The sequence below is a fragment of the Peromyscus californicus genome, unplaced genomic scaffold (assembly GCF_007827085.1).
Source record: "Peromyscus californicus insignis strain IS unplaced genomic scaffold, ASM782708v3 Scaffold_9__1_contigs__length_137607984, whole genome shotgun sequence".
Lineage (NCBI taxonomy): Eukaryota > Metazoa > Chordata > Mammalia > Rodentia > Cricetidae > Peromyscus > Peromyscus californicus.
The window spans coordinates 63,239,650-63,254,855 of NW_026294617.1; the positions used below are offsets into that span (position 1 = coordinate 63,239,650).

General features: G+C 49.0%; 1 protein-coding gene and 1 long non-coding RNA gene across 4 annotated transcripts in view; one reads left to right on the plus strand and one right to left on the minus strand.

Annotated features, from left to right (window-relative positions):
* LOC128105239 (uncharacterized) overlaps positions 1-15,206 on the minus strand; it is a 99,773-nt gene that overhangs the window by 55,939 nt on the left and 28,628 nt on the right. The window contains exon 2 of one of the 3 annotated variants that reach the window (XR_008216299.1): positions 8,749-9,658. The exons of the other annotated variants lie outside the window; for them this stretch is intronic. This is a non-coding gene — a long non-coding RNA (uncharacterized LOC128105239). Of the gene's footprint in view, positions 1-8,748; positions 9,659-15,206 lie in introns of those variants that run through there. 3 annotated transcript variants of the gene reach the window in all.
* Sfrp2 (secreted frizzled related protein 2) lies at positions 5,176-15,199 on the plus strand. The gene is made up of 3 exons (XM_052730216.1): positions 5,176-8,103; positions 10,348-10,428; positions 14,044-15,199. The coding sequence occupies exons 1-3, from the start codon at positions 7,602-7,604 to the stop codon at positions 14,346-14,348; spliced, it is 888 nt and encodes a 295-aa protein (XP_052586176.1). The 5' UTR covers positions 5,176-7,601; the 3' UTR covers positions 14,349-15,199.

Here is a 15,206-nt window from a genome sequence, read left to right on the forward strand (position 1 = left end):
GTGTTCCTTTTGTACTTTCTACAGTACTTACCTATTGGTTAGGGAAATGCAAAATTGTTCAGCATACCTCATTTATCTCGTGGGCCATGTAAATTCCTGGTGCATTTATTATTATAATGTAGGGTATTCAAATACATTTTCACTTTTCTTTGACACAGTAACTGCACACAAGCGTGGAGAGGTGTGACGTTTCCAGACATATGTACAATATGTGATGACAGATTAGACAGTGACCACAAACACTCATAATTTCTTTTTGTTGGAGAAACTCAAAACAACTTAGGGCTTTTAAGGCAGACGCGCTCCTCTCTGAAAGCTGTTTATAACGTAGACAGAGAACCATCTCCCTTTGGCAGGTTAAGCTGGTCTTACATGAAGACAAGGAATGGGCCTCTGAAGACAGTCTGCACAGGTTTCTCTGACTTTCCATAAAACTGAACACACAACCACTCAAACAGGACCAGCAATGGATCAGTCTTGGCTCTGTTGCTGTTTTCCTGGGTGACACATGTTCCTACCCCCATGAAGATCTCCCCCCATTAACTGTTGGCTACTAAAAAAATTCCTTGTTCTCAGAAAGCTGTGCCATCTTCAACTTTAAGCTAAATGCAGAAGAGAAGAAATGTTACTGTTATCTGCCAATACTAAGCCCCCCCAAAAAAATTCTCTTGAAGTTGGGAACATTTTTAAATTAGTGTTGCAGAACACGATAGAAGTCTTTGGATTGGATGGATGGAATTAAACCCCGAGGAACCTGATGGGACTCCTTCCAAGGCATTAGGCTGCATCATTGGCGAGAAGGGAAGCAGAGTAAACTGTCCTGCCTGCGGTGACACAGTGACATCCATCCTATGACAACCACTGTCATGTCTACACTCTCTGTAAGTTTCTTCAACTCTCATGGAAATGAATGAGCTACAGAGTGACACTATTTGCCAAAATTTTCAAAATGAAAATATATAGAGACGTGATCTGATTTTGAAGCTGGGTATGAGAAAAAAAATTACTCTCTTCTTTTTTTTTCCCTTTGTGGTCCCTCCTGCACCATCCCCCCTGAACAGAACAAGAACCTTCAGAAATCGAAGGTTTTAGCATACTGCCACCAAGCAGAAAGGACTCCCTTTTCAGCATTTGCTACAGAGAAGAATCTGTCCTAGGAAGACCGCAGGCCGTCTTGTCCTTCTCCAGCTTTCATCTGGAAATGTGAAAGTCGAGAAGGGTTTCTGGGCCCCTACAGATAACACATTATCATACTCAAAGCACTCTTCAACTGACTCTCTTCCAGGGTGGGACTTGTTGAGAGCCTCTTTAGCTAATTAAAACTTCACAGAAACAAGGGGGGAAACAGACAGCTTTGCACAGTCCGGCCAAGATGATCACTAGACACTTCACAGACTGGCCAAGGACCAGGAACCCAATTTAACATTTGCAAATGTTTCTGTGACATATTTGACTCCTCCCTGTACAACTGGAGATTTACAAACTATTAAGGAACACTGAGCTTACTAATGAAAACTTTATAAAGACTTAGTGCCAGTGAACTCAGCCAGGGCGCTAAGTCTGCCTGGGCTGGACACCACAGTCTGAAATAATATGTTGCATGCTTAACCTTAGACCAGCCCAAATCCTGCAGCTTACTTAAGCTGAGCATGTCCTAAATTGATGAGTCAATTGAATGAATCTGACAAATGTCTTTATTTGGGTTGTGAAAAAAATAAATCTACCAATTGTAAAATCCCAAATTACAAAATATGGAGAAGCATCCCTGAAAAGATAATTCAGTAAGGATGGCAGAGCTTTCCATTCTGAAGTCCATCTGGGAAGAGCACACACACACATGCAGCTGCTCAGGTTCCATCTGCTGGGGCTGCTGCTACTGTCATTCACTCCTTGTTTGTTTGTTTGTTTGTTTGTTTGTGCTTTTTTTGTTTTGTTTTGTTTTTTAAGCAGAGCAGGGAGACCAAGATATGCTTCGCCCTTTGTTCCAAGATTTCAAGGGCCATTCTCTCCTTGAAAGAACAGACGGAATGGAAACTGGACCCTGCAAGATACTAGCCACAAACAGCCTTCCCAATATGCCTCACCACCACCACCCCCTTTCCACCCCAGAGGAGCTTTCTCTAAAGCAGTTCTCTGGTCCATCTCTAGTCTGCTGGTGACCGACTTTCCCGTGGCCAGGGAAAAGCACTGTGACCACTACAGATCAGGATCATGTTAGGGGAATCGTTTTTATCGCGTAGAGCAACTGTATTCTACTGCTGTTTTTGTTTTTGTCTTTGAAACAGAATGTGGCTATAAAGTCCAGACAAGCCTAGAATTCACGATGTAGCCAAAGCTTGCCTGAAACTCATGGCAATCCTCCTGCCTCAGTCTCCAGTGCTGGGACTTTTGTCTAGCTTCTTTTAGTCATTTCATGTCTAATTGTGTTTACTTGAATGTATGCATACACACCTTGTGAGTGCTAGTACCGGTGGAGGACAGAGCGCTCCGGGTGTCTTAGAACTGGAGTTACAGAGGATTGTGAGCCACGCTTAACTTGGATGCTGGCAACCGCCCCTGGCTCCTCCTCAAGAGCAAGCGCTCTTAACCACTGAGTGGTCTCTACCTCTTTAAGCCATTGTTACAGAACCACCAAAGTATCCATTCACTGACTTCTTGACCTTTGTCAATGAGCAAGTTCGCTACACTTGGGACAGAGAGGGCTCAGGAGTCCTCGGGTGGTTGGAATCTGCCAACCACAGGATTCACTGAGACCCTAGCAATTATTGTTCTTCCCTGACAGGCTCCTTCTGGGGGTGAGGTAGCCACCAAGTTGGGCGTGGGATAGCTCAGCTTTGTCCTTAGGAGATCATCGCTTCAGACGCCCCTGACTACAGCCCAAGCCTATTTTTTACCCTCCTGGTAAAAAATTGGTGGGGGCCTAACCCCCACTCCAGTAGGCCTCCTCCGGCCAACCAGCTTCCTTGGTCTGGTCCCTTGGCTGGTTTTCCCAGGTTGGAGCTGAGGCCCTTGAAATATTAATAAAGAAATATGCGCAAAAGCTCTGTTCAGTCGTTGGCATAGTCTTCGCCCTCAGTCTAGCCAGTTCTTAAAATGAAAATTCAAAGCACCGGGTTGCGGCCCCTGGGGTGGCCCTCCCGAAATTCCTGGGGTGAGAAGCACCTCTTCTGGTCACTAGCACTTGTCCTCCCTGTGCCGGCGCAGAAAGCTTCCCTGGAGTGGGGACCCGCGTCCTCGCTAGTGACCGGACGAAAAGGAGTCTAAGAAATGAAGTCTTTGTTCCTCCGAGCACCAAAAGCCATCCTCTTGAGCAGCCGGTAAGAACGTAAAAGATCTCAAAGTTCCCACAGCGAGAGGGAAGCAACACTGGCCAGACTAGAGACAATCTCTGGTTTGGGAAATGGCGCCCCCAGATGGCTGCATGGAATCGTGGACGGAGACTTCGCCCTGGCACCTGGCAGCCTCACCAGGAGCCTGGGAAGACCCCAGAAAAGAAAGACAACACGCACCCCTGGAAAGTCAGTGGGTAAAAGCCAAGTAACAACACTGCTGGCGACAAACAAAAGGACAGAACCCTGAAACAGACGGCTGTACCACTTACTGTGTCGTGTCGCCTGGTTCACCACTTAAACCCCTCTGTGCTTGTTTCCTTCCAACTGGGAAAACCCAGAAGAGTAACAATCAGGGCACCTTGAAAGTTTGCCTTACCAGTAACAATCAAGCCTGACCATCTGAGCTTTATCTCCGGGACCCACAGGGTACAAGGAGAGAACAGACCTTAAAGTTGTCCTCTCCAAACGCATGCTGTGGTCCATCAACCCCCAAGAATAAATATGTGTGTGTGTGTGTGGGGGTGTTTGTTAAAGATAATGTTCACGGCCACCTGCTGGGCGGCAGTGAGGATTTCTAAGGACAAGATGACATTGGTCGGGCAGTTGCTGCACCTTTTTATCTTCGTCGCAGGTTTGTCCTACTACGTGCTGCCCCACTGTTATTCTTGGCTCCGAGGCTGCTGTAGAGCCTAAACCCTCCCGCGACATGCGTTTTAACAAGGAAATTGGAAACTTAGCACCCACATTTTTTCCATCTAAAGGAAGGACAGGCCAGTGATGTGAACACTGGAGGGTGGGGGTGAGAAACTGGTTTCCATTTCAAGTTTGCCTCCTGCGCTGCCGCCGGGAGCTGCATAGTTGAAATTAAGAAACCAGCGTGCACGCGGCTGTCTTGCTTTCCACTCCTTCCCAGGGCTTCCGTACGCTTTCAGGACCCCATTCCCAAGTGCAAGCAGAAGCTCGCTTTCCTGATACCCAGTCCACCCCGCGACCTTCGCGAGTGCGAGTGCTGGAGTGGTGGGGGGGGGGGCAGAACTGGGGTTGACAAGCTCCAGAGCTTGGAGGTCCCCCAAGCATCTGAGTGTGAAAGCGAAGATCTTCCCTCTCCAGAAATCTAGCAATCAGCAAAGGTTTAACCAAGCAATACAGAGACTGGGGAGGCTTTCTTTGTCCGTCAAGATTCTTCAATCCCCTAAAGACAGAAAACACCAAACGGAGAGGCAGGACCAAATGCAGAGTTGTGGGGGCTCTTCAGGCCTGCAGCATTTGAGTGGAAGGTTGTTCGCTGTGCGCTGGGGTGGGGGTGGGGGGGAGTGGCAGGAGGGGACCTACCCATAGCTGGCGACCAGTAAGCAGCGTCCTCTAAGCAGAATGCCAAGGCCTGGCACTGCGGATCACAGTACAGTCCCTGTTTACCAACTAGGTGAGGGTGAATGGAGCTTCTCTTCCTGGAAGCAGGCAAGGAGTAAGGGGAAGAGGGTCAACATGGTCTCTCCGCGGCAAAGGCCTGTTGCTTTGCATAAATAGTGAGGAGGGGAGGAAACCTGTGAATCAGGGAGCTTCCAGGAAGCACTGAAGAGCCTGGGCTAACCCAGGCGCGCCAAATGAGTGCTTCTCCAGGAGTTTGCGCCTCCGGGCAACGGTAAACTCACACAGAAACCCCCGTGGGGACGATCACCGAGTGTCGTTGGGCTGTGCCTTACACACAGACAGTGGTCCACTCTCTGCACGAGGCGAATGCCCTGCTCCCCAGCAGCCAGCTGGCCTCACCGGAGTGCCTGTCACACACACACACACACACACACACACACACACACACACACACACACACACACTTGGATGGCCTCGCGGGCATGCCACACACACGCGCGCGCGCGCGCTTTTGGAGGGTCGCGGTCGAAAGGAAGGTGCATGACTCGAGATGGAGAGGGAAATGCAGCTGGAGCCAGGTGTGATCCAGGCCGAGTGGCACCGATGTTGGGTCTGAGACAGGCCTCCTAGATTTGCGCCGCCGGCGGGGCAAGCAGGCAGGAGGGAGCTAGACCTTGCGCTCGGTGGCGCAATGGACTCCTGTACGACTGCGGGCGCCCCCTGGCGGCGAGCGGGAAGGGCGCAGGATCCCCCAAACAATGCCTAGGCCGGCGGGAGTGCGCCAGGCGCATGCTGCTCGTCCGAATACAAAAGCGAGTGACTCAAACCCGGCGGGTTGGATTTGGGCTTCTTGAGCTCCCACTCAGGGGATCTGCAAGCGGGATGTGACCCCATGGGAGTGCTTTGGAGCCACGAGCAGTGGATACCAGAGAGCCCTGAATTCCACTCCAGGGTCCAAGTCCGGTATTTCAGCGTTCAGGCTCTGCGTAGCTGTTTGATTTAACCTGTTTGTGTTTATGTGGCTCACTTTCAAACTAGTTTGTATCTGGGAAGAAGGACTTTTAAGTCTCTGGCTGCTTCAGTTAGACAAGGGAAGGCCTAGAGCCAGTTGAATGGAAGCTGCCCCGATCTTCCTTCAGCAGAGCAAGAAAAATGGAAGCTGGACCTTTAGAAACTCAGATGGTGCGCTCGCTCCGGATGTTTGCTTGTGTTGTCTATTACCAGGAGTGGGTAGAAAACAGCATTATGTCGGCATTCCATCACCTCTTAACCTCTTAAAAACTGCGGGGGCCACAAAATGTGCTACCCACTGAGCCCCCAATGCATCATCCCAGGAGGATGGAAATGTAAATCGGGCGACAGGGATCAGAGCCTGCGGATGGCTCTAAGTGTCCAGGAAGCTATAACAATGTACCCACCTTACATATGAAAGAGGATCGCTTTCCGGGGGCGGGGGTCACTGCCCAGGACCTACAAGGTCCCATAGAAGAGGAAGATGACTAAGACTAGGAGTAGGTTTGGGGAAAGGAGCCCCCTCCATTCCCTGCACGCGTGCAAGCCCACACATCCTCTCAGCCCTCCTTTACACACGTTCCCTAGCCGGGCACCTTACTATTCGTGGTTAGCCTCCACCCTCTTAGCGTTTACAGTCCATCAGCACTAAGTTCCCTATTCACACCGAGCAGAGGATGGTTTCTTGGTTCACTTCTCATATCTGGTGACCAGGATGGTGTCCCTGATTATTATAGGACGAATGAGCCAACTGTACCGAGGACACGCTCTTGTGAACCTCTAGGCAGGAGTCTCTGCCCGGTTCCTTCCCAACCTGTTCAAGCCTCCTGCCCCTAGTACTCATAAGTCCCAATTATTGTTTTGGTGGCCTATCCTGAGGCAATCCTGAGCCCTTATGTATTAGAGCCTGTTCTGCCTTCAAGTGTGGACGTCCCTGCAGAAGGCAAAGTCTCTTCTCCAAAAAAGGAGAAATGGCGGGCAAACTCTTGTGAGTCTGACAAATCCTCTGCAGTGACAGAATCCTATAGACACCCTAGCAAAACAGCAACTCGATGCATCATTGCTACTACGTTTTCTAATTCACAATGCGTCGAAAGGCAGTGAAAAGGCACTGCACGAGCCAGCCGGCTCAGCTTCGGCTGGAGTTGAAGCCAAGTTCTCCCGGACAGCCTCGAGCAGGTAGTCCCGGGCAAAAACCCTGGGGCACAAAGAGCCCCGAACTGCCGGCTCCTGGTTGCCCGAGGACACAGTGCTGATAAGTAAGGGCTAGGGCGCACCAATAAGGATGCAGGCCACGCGGGGCGTGAAACACGTTCCAGCCCAGACCCAGCCGCGAGGCGGCTAGCCTTGCTCCACGCGTGCTCTCAACTTTTCGCCGCCTCAGCCTCACTCTCTGCTCTCGCGCAGTGGGACGCAGGGGCCTCGCTAGTCCACTGGCAAGGGGGTTGCCAGAGCGCGCGCGCAGCGGCTGCTGCATCGGGGTGGGGTCGCAGCCCGAATTTCCTGCCAGCTAGAGCGTGAGGGGCATTCTCAACGCAAAACCAGCTCCAGAAAGTAGTGACCTGCCTCCTCAGATTACTCCGGGCTGGCTCCTCCCTTGCTCCCCCCCTTCCACCTCCAGATTTGCATAAAAAAGGCCAAGAAAACTCTGGCTGGGCCCCAGCCGCCGCTCACTCTGCTCCCCCGGGTCGAGCCCCCCGGAGCTGCGCGCCGGCTTGCAGCGCCTTGCCCACGCCGACTTCCCCGCGCCAGGCTTCGCGCTCTCGTGTCGCCGGCCTTGCAGAGCCCACGAGCAGAGCGAGCGGGTCCGGGACGAGCTCGGGCTCCGGCTGCCTCGCGCTTCTCCGACTCGGCTGCCTCCGCCCCCCCGGGGGTCGCTAGTCCACGATGCCGCGGGGCCCTGGCTCGCTGCTGCTGCTAGTCCTCGCCTCGCACTGCTGCCTGGGCTCGGCGCGTGGGCTCTTCCTCTTCGGCCAGCCCGATTTCTCCTACAAGCGCAGCAACTGCAAGCCCATCCCGGCCAACCTGCAGCTCTGCCACGGCATCGAGTACCAGAACATGCGGCTGCCCAACCTGCTGGGCCACGAGACCATGAAGGAGGTGCTGGAGCAGGCGGGCGCCTGGATTCCGCTAGTCATGAAGCAGTGCCACCCGGACACCAAGAAGTTCCTGTGCTCGCTCTTCGCCCCTGTCTGTCTCGACGACCTAGACGAGACTATCCAGCCGTGCCACTCGCTCTGCGTGCAGGTGAAGGATCGCTGCGCCCCGGTCATGTCCGCCTTCGGCTTCCCCTGGCCCGACATGCTGGAATGCGACCGTTTCCCGCAGGACAACGACCTCTGCATCCCCCTCGCTAGCAGCGACCACCTCCTGCCGGCGACAGAGGAAGGTAAGCCTTCTCTCTTCGTTCCACCCACTCCCAACTAGCCTGAGGTGCTGGGACTGGGGGCGGGGGAACCCGGGAGCCTCCATTCTACATCCTCGTTAGTCCCGGCTGGGGGTTCCAGCCTTAGATGTGGCAGAAGCTCTTCCCTGCCCTAGTCTGTTGCCATACCGTGTACCAAGCTTGAGATATCCACCCCTGTGCCAAGACCCCTCCCTGGTTATAACAACAACTCCCCTTAGGGATTTAAGCCAAACAAAAGTGCCAATTCTTGTTTGGAGATGCTTGCTCTGCGGCCACGCTTCTGAAAGCCTTTAGCATGGCCGGGTCCTGAGGATGAGCACCCAGGCCAGAGGCTTCTTCTGCTTAGCCTCTCTCTGCACGTTCTTGTCCCACTGGACAAAAACACACGATACACACGGACCGCCCTTTGAGCTACTTTGTCTCCTTTGCCAATTTAGGTTTGGGAGATAAAACGAAGGCTGGCTGGGAGTGAGTGGAACACTGAATGTCGGTTTTAACTGCCCAGGTGTTGGAGGAAGAGAGGATAAAGGGAATCTCCAGGATCATCTTTTTGTGTGTGTGTGTCACTATCAGCTTTTTTTTTTTTAATCTTAGGAGTGGTTTTAATTAACTGGAGAAAATCATGCAGAAGAGTCTCCTCAAGTTTTTAGAAAACAGAGGGAAGTTCATAGGCAAAAACCATCAAAGCAATGAAAACCTCATGGGCTCTTGATATTTTCCCTGAAAGGAAAAAGTATACAATGTGTCTGAGCTGATTTAGGCCCCCTGAGATAGAAAGGGGGCTTCCTAATCCGTCTCAGGGCTTCAGCAGCATCCCCTTTCAATCTCTAATTGTTTTCCTGTAGACATCATTAGTTAAAGAAAATACAAAGTTGTTTAGCAATCTTTCCTGGCAGGCACCATGAGTCTGCAATCATCTTATTGGTTAGGTTTCTAATTTATTGCAAATGTTTGGCATTTTTCAAACATTTGTCCAACATATACCATAGAGTAACCGATACAGACAGGTTGGTAGCATTTCATACACATTGTGAGCCTCCCCACTGGAAGTATTTCTCTCAACTTGGGTAGAGCTGAGGCAGTTTTGTGTGGGCTGCTTTTGTTTTGCTTCCTACTATCAACCCAAACATATACTGGGTGTTTTCTCCAAAACTCACTTTCCTTCTTCAAAGTAAGTCCATATGCCTGCAAATTTTGCTCTTTGATATTTTTAAATATCAGATAACTTTTCTATTGTGAGTCATAATGGGAATTTCTGGGTGTGAAAATTCAATTTCATACTAGTGAAAACCTATATAATCACACTTAAGTTTTAAAGATAGCATTAGGCATATTTATAAAGTAGAGGGGAAAATGTTTTCTTTTCTTCTTGAACATACGTTCTTTTACACCAGTCTTAGACCGATAGCTGTGAGAGCACACAAAATCCTGGGTCTGCTCAGACAAAGCCCACAGAAAGTTTTCCTTCATCTGGATCAGCTTGTCTCCAGGTTTGTTGGCTTGCATAGGATGGGCAACAAGTACCTGTACCAGGGACCTGGAGGGGAATGATGAAATAAACCGTAAGAAATACACCGTAAGTCAAACAAACTTGGCAGGAAGCATGAGGTGAAGGAGAGCCAGTTAGAGCTGGCTGTTGGAATTACTGAGATGTGCTTCCAAGATGCAAGCAGGCCCTAGAGGTTCCCCACAGCACAACACTAGCCATCCTTCCCAGCCCAGATGAGGAAAAATACATGCAAATTCCCCTAGACCTAGCACCCTGCTGAGCAGAAGACTTTTCTCCATGTCCTGCAGATGAGAACCATCTCTCCGCTCTACTTTATGTTCGTACATTTTCCCAAGTACCTCCAGGGTTTGGATCTTTTGGTGCTTTTTCCTTAGATACTTGGGAAGAACTGAAATCATCCGAGGGGTGAGGAGGATGAATTGAAAAGCTACAACCTCTGGGTTGTCTTGCAACACACACCTCCCCACATCTCCCTTTTTGTTTTTGGGGGGTCAGTGCTAATAAAGCAGGACATGGGCCATTCTCATTTCACCCAACCAGAAATGGCAAGTGCAGCACTTAGGAATGAGGGGTCCTATTTTTATAGAGGAGGCAGAAACAGGGGTCATACAGGACAATGGCTGCTCTGGTCTGGCTGCATCCTTTTGAGTTGTTTACAAACGCCACCTGCTGTTCCTGTGGAAGCAAGCTCACTAAAGACCTTGTCATGTTTCCAGCTCCGAAGGTGTGCGAAGCCTGCAAAACTAAAAACGACGACGACAACGACATAATGGAAACTCTCTGTAAAAATGATTTTGGTAAGTAACCGCCACCACCACCAGATACCACATCCACCCAACTTTTATTTACCAGGGAAAGTTAAAAGTGTAAACCAGTAAGAAGTCTCCAGATGAGGCTAGGTGAGGCATGACCACATCTCCTGCTCCCTAAAGTTGCCTAACTGACTGGTTCTTAGTTCTTGTCACATGTCACTGTCTACTGAGTTACACTGAATGACGTTCACTGTTTCCTTAGACAGCAATCAATTGGGAATTTCTCAAATTACCAGTGCACAATGGCTAGCTTCTGATCTCTTTGGCTTTTGTGTGTGTGTGTGTGTGTGTGTGTGTGTGTGTGTGTGTGTGTGCGCGCGCGCGCGCGCGCGCGCGCGCGCGCTAGCTAGCACACAGAATCCTGTGCCATGTTATCTTTTTCAATTGTTTAAGATGTGCGCCAAGAACAGAAAAGCACATATGACCCTCAGCAAACATTCAAGCCCTTAAACTGGCCCAAAATAAACACTCGCACTGGCATCAAACGAAAGTATTTTCACTCAGTTTGTAGCGCAGAGTGACACATTGGTCACGGTTTTACAAACAGTCAGGAAAGAAGAAAGTTTTCCAAGTTAGGTGAAGGAGGTTGTGATGCTGTGATGCTTGGGACGCACGAAGTAACACAACATGAGTGATGTTAGCCAAGGACCACAGACAGTAAGTCACTGCCCTTAAGGGTTGTAGGAGGAAAGACAAATTTTATCCGAAAAAACACCACCTGCTGTCCTCAAGCCCCCAGGTGAAGGGGGAGACTAGCCAGACACAGGGGCAAAGCCAAAATCAGAATCAGGAGCGGCCAGGGACTTTACCCAGATTGCTGCCTCACCCAGAATGCACTGTTGTTTTAATCCTACTCCAATGGTAGGCGCCTTTGGTTGTATTAGAGGGGCTGGTATCCCGTAAGGGTATTATTCAGTCAAAAGTGGGAAGTTATTGGTGAGCATAGAAGGCCACTGGTCTACCAAATAGCATGGAGTCTAACAGATCCATGTGAACATTTCTACACACTCCACAAGTCCCTAAGACTGAGGAAACCGGTCTAGGCTGCCCCTGTTGAAATCTCAGGCTGAGTCACGTCTCTAACACTGTGGACAGCCCTGGTCGCCCATCTGCGTCCACTTCAGATCTTTTCAGGAAGCGTCCTGAGTTGAACCTTGGCTGGTTCCTGAACTGTACCCCTGACACAAGGAGAGACTTAACACTGTTGAGGAAGTGTTATATACAGAATAAGACTCCAGGTCCTCACTAACAACTTTTCCTAGCAGGAGGAGCCATGCATGGGGCCTATAAAGTTTCATATGTCTGTCTTCAAACATACAGGCCTCAAACTATCTCAGTAGTGGATAATTTTCAGTCTCGAGAATCTTACCAAATCCCAGTCCTTCACTGCCACAAGTCAGAGGATTATTTGGTAAAATTTACAATTCTATGAAGTATTTTCTCCTGGAAGCTTACGCTCTTTATACCACACATAAAATTTCTCTTCTGACTTTCATGGGACTCCCAAGCAGACACATTTAGGAGACCACGCGCACACCCAATGCACACCACTTGCTTGCTCTGTGGCTTACCTCACAGAAGACAAACTTACTGAAAATGCCAATATGAAGATCTGAGCCAAAGAAGCAGTGTGACTATGCTGTACAGTGTAGCAATTAGGATCTCTGCCCTCTGTCCCCAGACAGGGACAATGAAGACGTAGTCCATTTTGTCTCTGTCCTTTGGGGAATCGGAGATGGAACAGGCTGAGCAGTGAAGCTTATTTCCTGCGCATCAGCAGCAGGCACAGCACGCCCCACCCACCCACACTGGAAACAGAGAACTGGAAAGCCCCTCCTTCCCTCCACAGTGCAGCGTGGAACGGGGTGGGGGACTGTCACCTGTGCTTCCTACCACACCCGGCGTCCCCATTCACACCTTCCAGAGCAAGAATGCTATTTTGGGTCTTTAATTCCCTATGTTTTGTTTCAGCTTCAAGTCTAAGGAGGAATCCCACTTACCCCATAATATATATTTTAGAGCTAAAGAAGGGTAATTAAGACACCTCCTTCCAGCTCAAAATGATAGATTTTTTTTTTTCTGGTATTTGAAGCTCAAGAGTGTTCCATTGACCAGATACGGCCTTGCACTGGCCCCGTCTATGTTAGAGACTACACTCTTTGCTAATGGATAGTCAGTTCAATTCACCCCTATGGTGGCCTCCCATCCCTATTAGAGACAGAAGAACATGTGGCATCTCCATGTGGCTTATTCCTGAAACCCTGAGGAGTCTGCGGTTCAGATGAGCACTGTATCAGACAAACCTGTCACTCACTAAGTCACAGCATCCTTGCTTTACTGGGTTAAGTAACCTTCATTTCCTTTTTGTCTGGAAAGCTAGCTCAGTTGAGTTCCTTGTCTGAATTTTTTTTTTAAGGAAAAGAAAACCTCAAACACACACACACACACACACACACACACACACACACACACAATTCTCCACTATTACTAATTTAAACAATGCATTAAACCCCATCAAAGTTGGGAAGTCACACACGCGTGTCATCTACTACAGCTGTCAGTGGCACCAAGAGTCTTAGGACACACTGGAGTTGAGTGACTTAATGCTTCACAAGGACGGGAATTTGACATCGCCTGGAAGAACACAGTGCCAGTGTAGAAAGGGGTCTGGGGACTAAGCTAGGACACAAGCTACCTGGGTGGCCTGGTACAAGTCATGGACACTTCTCTCAATTTGCATCTCCATGTACTAATGAGCTTTTAATGGGATGACCCTTTCTAACCTGAAAACTCTATCCTTTTCCTGCATGTGTGGAGTCCTGAAATTTAATCCCAGCGTGTGTATTTCCCAAAGCCTAGTGTTCATGGCTATAAAACGTGTCTTTTATAGTAAACAACTTACTTTGGGGTCTTAACGTTCTAATGACTCTACATACACATTTTTGGAAACAGTACATACATGATCTGTAAATGCCTTGGCCTTGGCCAGGCAAATGAGAGCACATAAGGATGGAGTCTTCAGAAAAGACTTTTATGGCTAAACATGTTGTGCTCTTAAAAAAGAGACTTGCATATTTCTTCCTCCTTGTTACTTTTCCAAATCAAAAGCAGCTGCAAGATCCATTCTCCTTCCCCTGTAATCTGTCCTTCAGAAAACAGCGACCAAGACACCATTTCCTCACAGGTTTGTCCAGAAACCTCTGTGACATAATAAACCCAGTTTAACATTGGCAGCTCACGTTCCACTAAGAGTTAGGCCTTTCTCCCCATGCTGAAGACTCCTCCAGTAGGGGAGTCATTTGCTGAAGGTAGCAAGAACCGCATGCCAAGGGGCTTACCAACACAACAGCAGTGTGAGAAGAAGAGTTAGTTACCTGAGTCCTGCAAGAAGGTTCTGAAAGGATGGCTGATTTGAAACAAAATGCCCAGCCAATGCTTTGGGACTTTGGAAATGGAGCCACCTACTGCTCCCAGGGCCAAAGCCCCTCCATGCAGCCCCTGACCAAGCGCAGAACAGGCAGCAAAGCTGACAATCCACACAGTCCTCCCTCATCATAACTCGTGTTTTGTGTTGTTCCTGCCCCCCGCTTGCCTTCACAGCACTGAAAATCAAAGTGAAGGAGATAACCTACATCAACAGAGACACCAAAATCATCCTGGAGACGAAGAGCAAGACCATTTACAAGCTGAACGGTGTGTCTGAAAGAGACCTGAAGAAATCGGTGCTGTGGCTCAAAGACAGCCTGCAGTGCACCTGTGAGGAGATGAACGACATCAACGCGCCCTATCTGGTCATGGGACAGAAACAGGGCGGGGAGCTGGTGATCACCTCAGTGAAGCGGTGGCAGAAGGGCCAGAGAGAATTCAAACGCATCTCCCGCAGCATCCGCAAGCTGCAGTGCTAATTTGCTAGTGGGGTGGTTTCTGACTAGCCAGACCCAGGGCTCCAGGGACCACTTCCGCTCTGCGAACTCACTTCCGGTTTCCCAAGCACAACCCCGAAAGCTCCAACTCCAACTTACCCTGCCTCTTGCATGTGTGTGCCCCCAACATTCCCTGAGTTATAAGGCCCTAGGCGGCCTCGGGAATGGATAGCTGTCTTCACATAAAGCGAAAGCCCGTCCAGATCTTGTAGAAATATCCGAACTAATAAAATCGTGACTATTTTTATGAAGTTTTAAAACAGCTCATTTTAAGGTTAGTTTTGAATAGGTGGTACTGCGACCTGAGAGGCATGTTCCCTCTTTGGTCAGTCCGTTGGTTTATACTGTGCACTCAGATTGCCCCGTCAGGCAAATGTTTGATTTTTCTCCGTGGGTCTACACTTGTGGGTCTCAGACTTGGTTGAGATAAAGCTGGCTGTTATCTCAACCTCTTCCTCAGCTCCAACCTCGGCGGCGTCTAAGTCTCAAAACCCTTCATTGCTCATTTTACACCCTCCTTAACTTCGACTGTTGCATGCATCCCATCAGTTTATAAGAGTACAATTAACCATTCCTCATTGCATGATGCCTTCAAATAAAGGCGAAGTAAATACAGTTTATAAATTGACTTGAGTATTTTAAACTTTGTTTGAAACATTTTTTTACTCTTATTTTTTTTTCCATTTTTGCAAATTAAATCATTGTAGCTTACCTGTAATATACGTAGTCGTTTACCCGGAAAAGTTGTAAAAATATTGCTTTAACCAACACTGTAAATATTTCAGATAAACATTATATTCTTTGTATATAAACTTTGCACCCTGTTACACCTATTCTTCG

Excerpts from the sequence above, each read along its gene's own strand:
- Sfrp2 (XM_052730216.1), top strand. The coding sequence starts at position 7,602 with ATGCCGCGGGGCCCTGGCTCGCTGCTGCTGCTAGTCCTCGCCTCGCAC. Across the intron at positions 8,104-10,347 it reads CCTGCCGGCGACAGAGGAAG|CTCCGAAGGTGTGCGAAGCC; the intron begins GTAAGCCTTCTC and ends TCATGTTTCCAG. Across the intron at positions 10,429-14,043 it reads TCTCTGTAAAAATGATTTTG|CACTGAAAATCAAAGTGAAG; the intron begins GTAAGTAACCGC and ends TTGCCTTCACAG.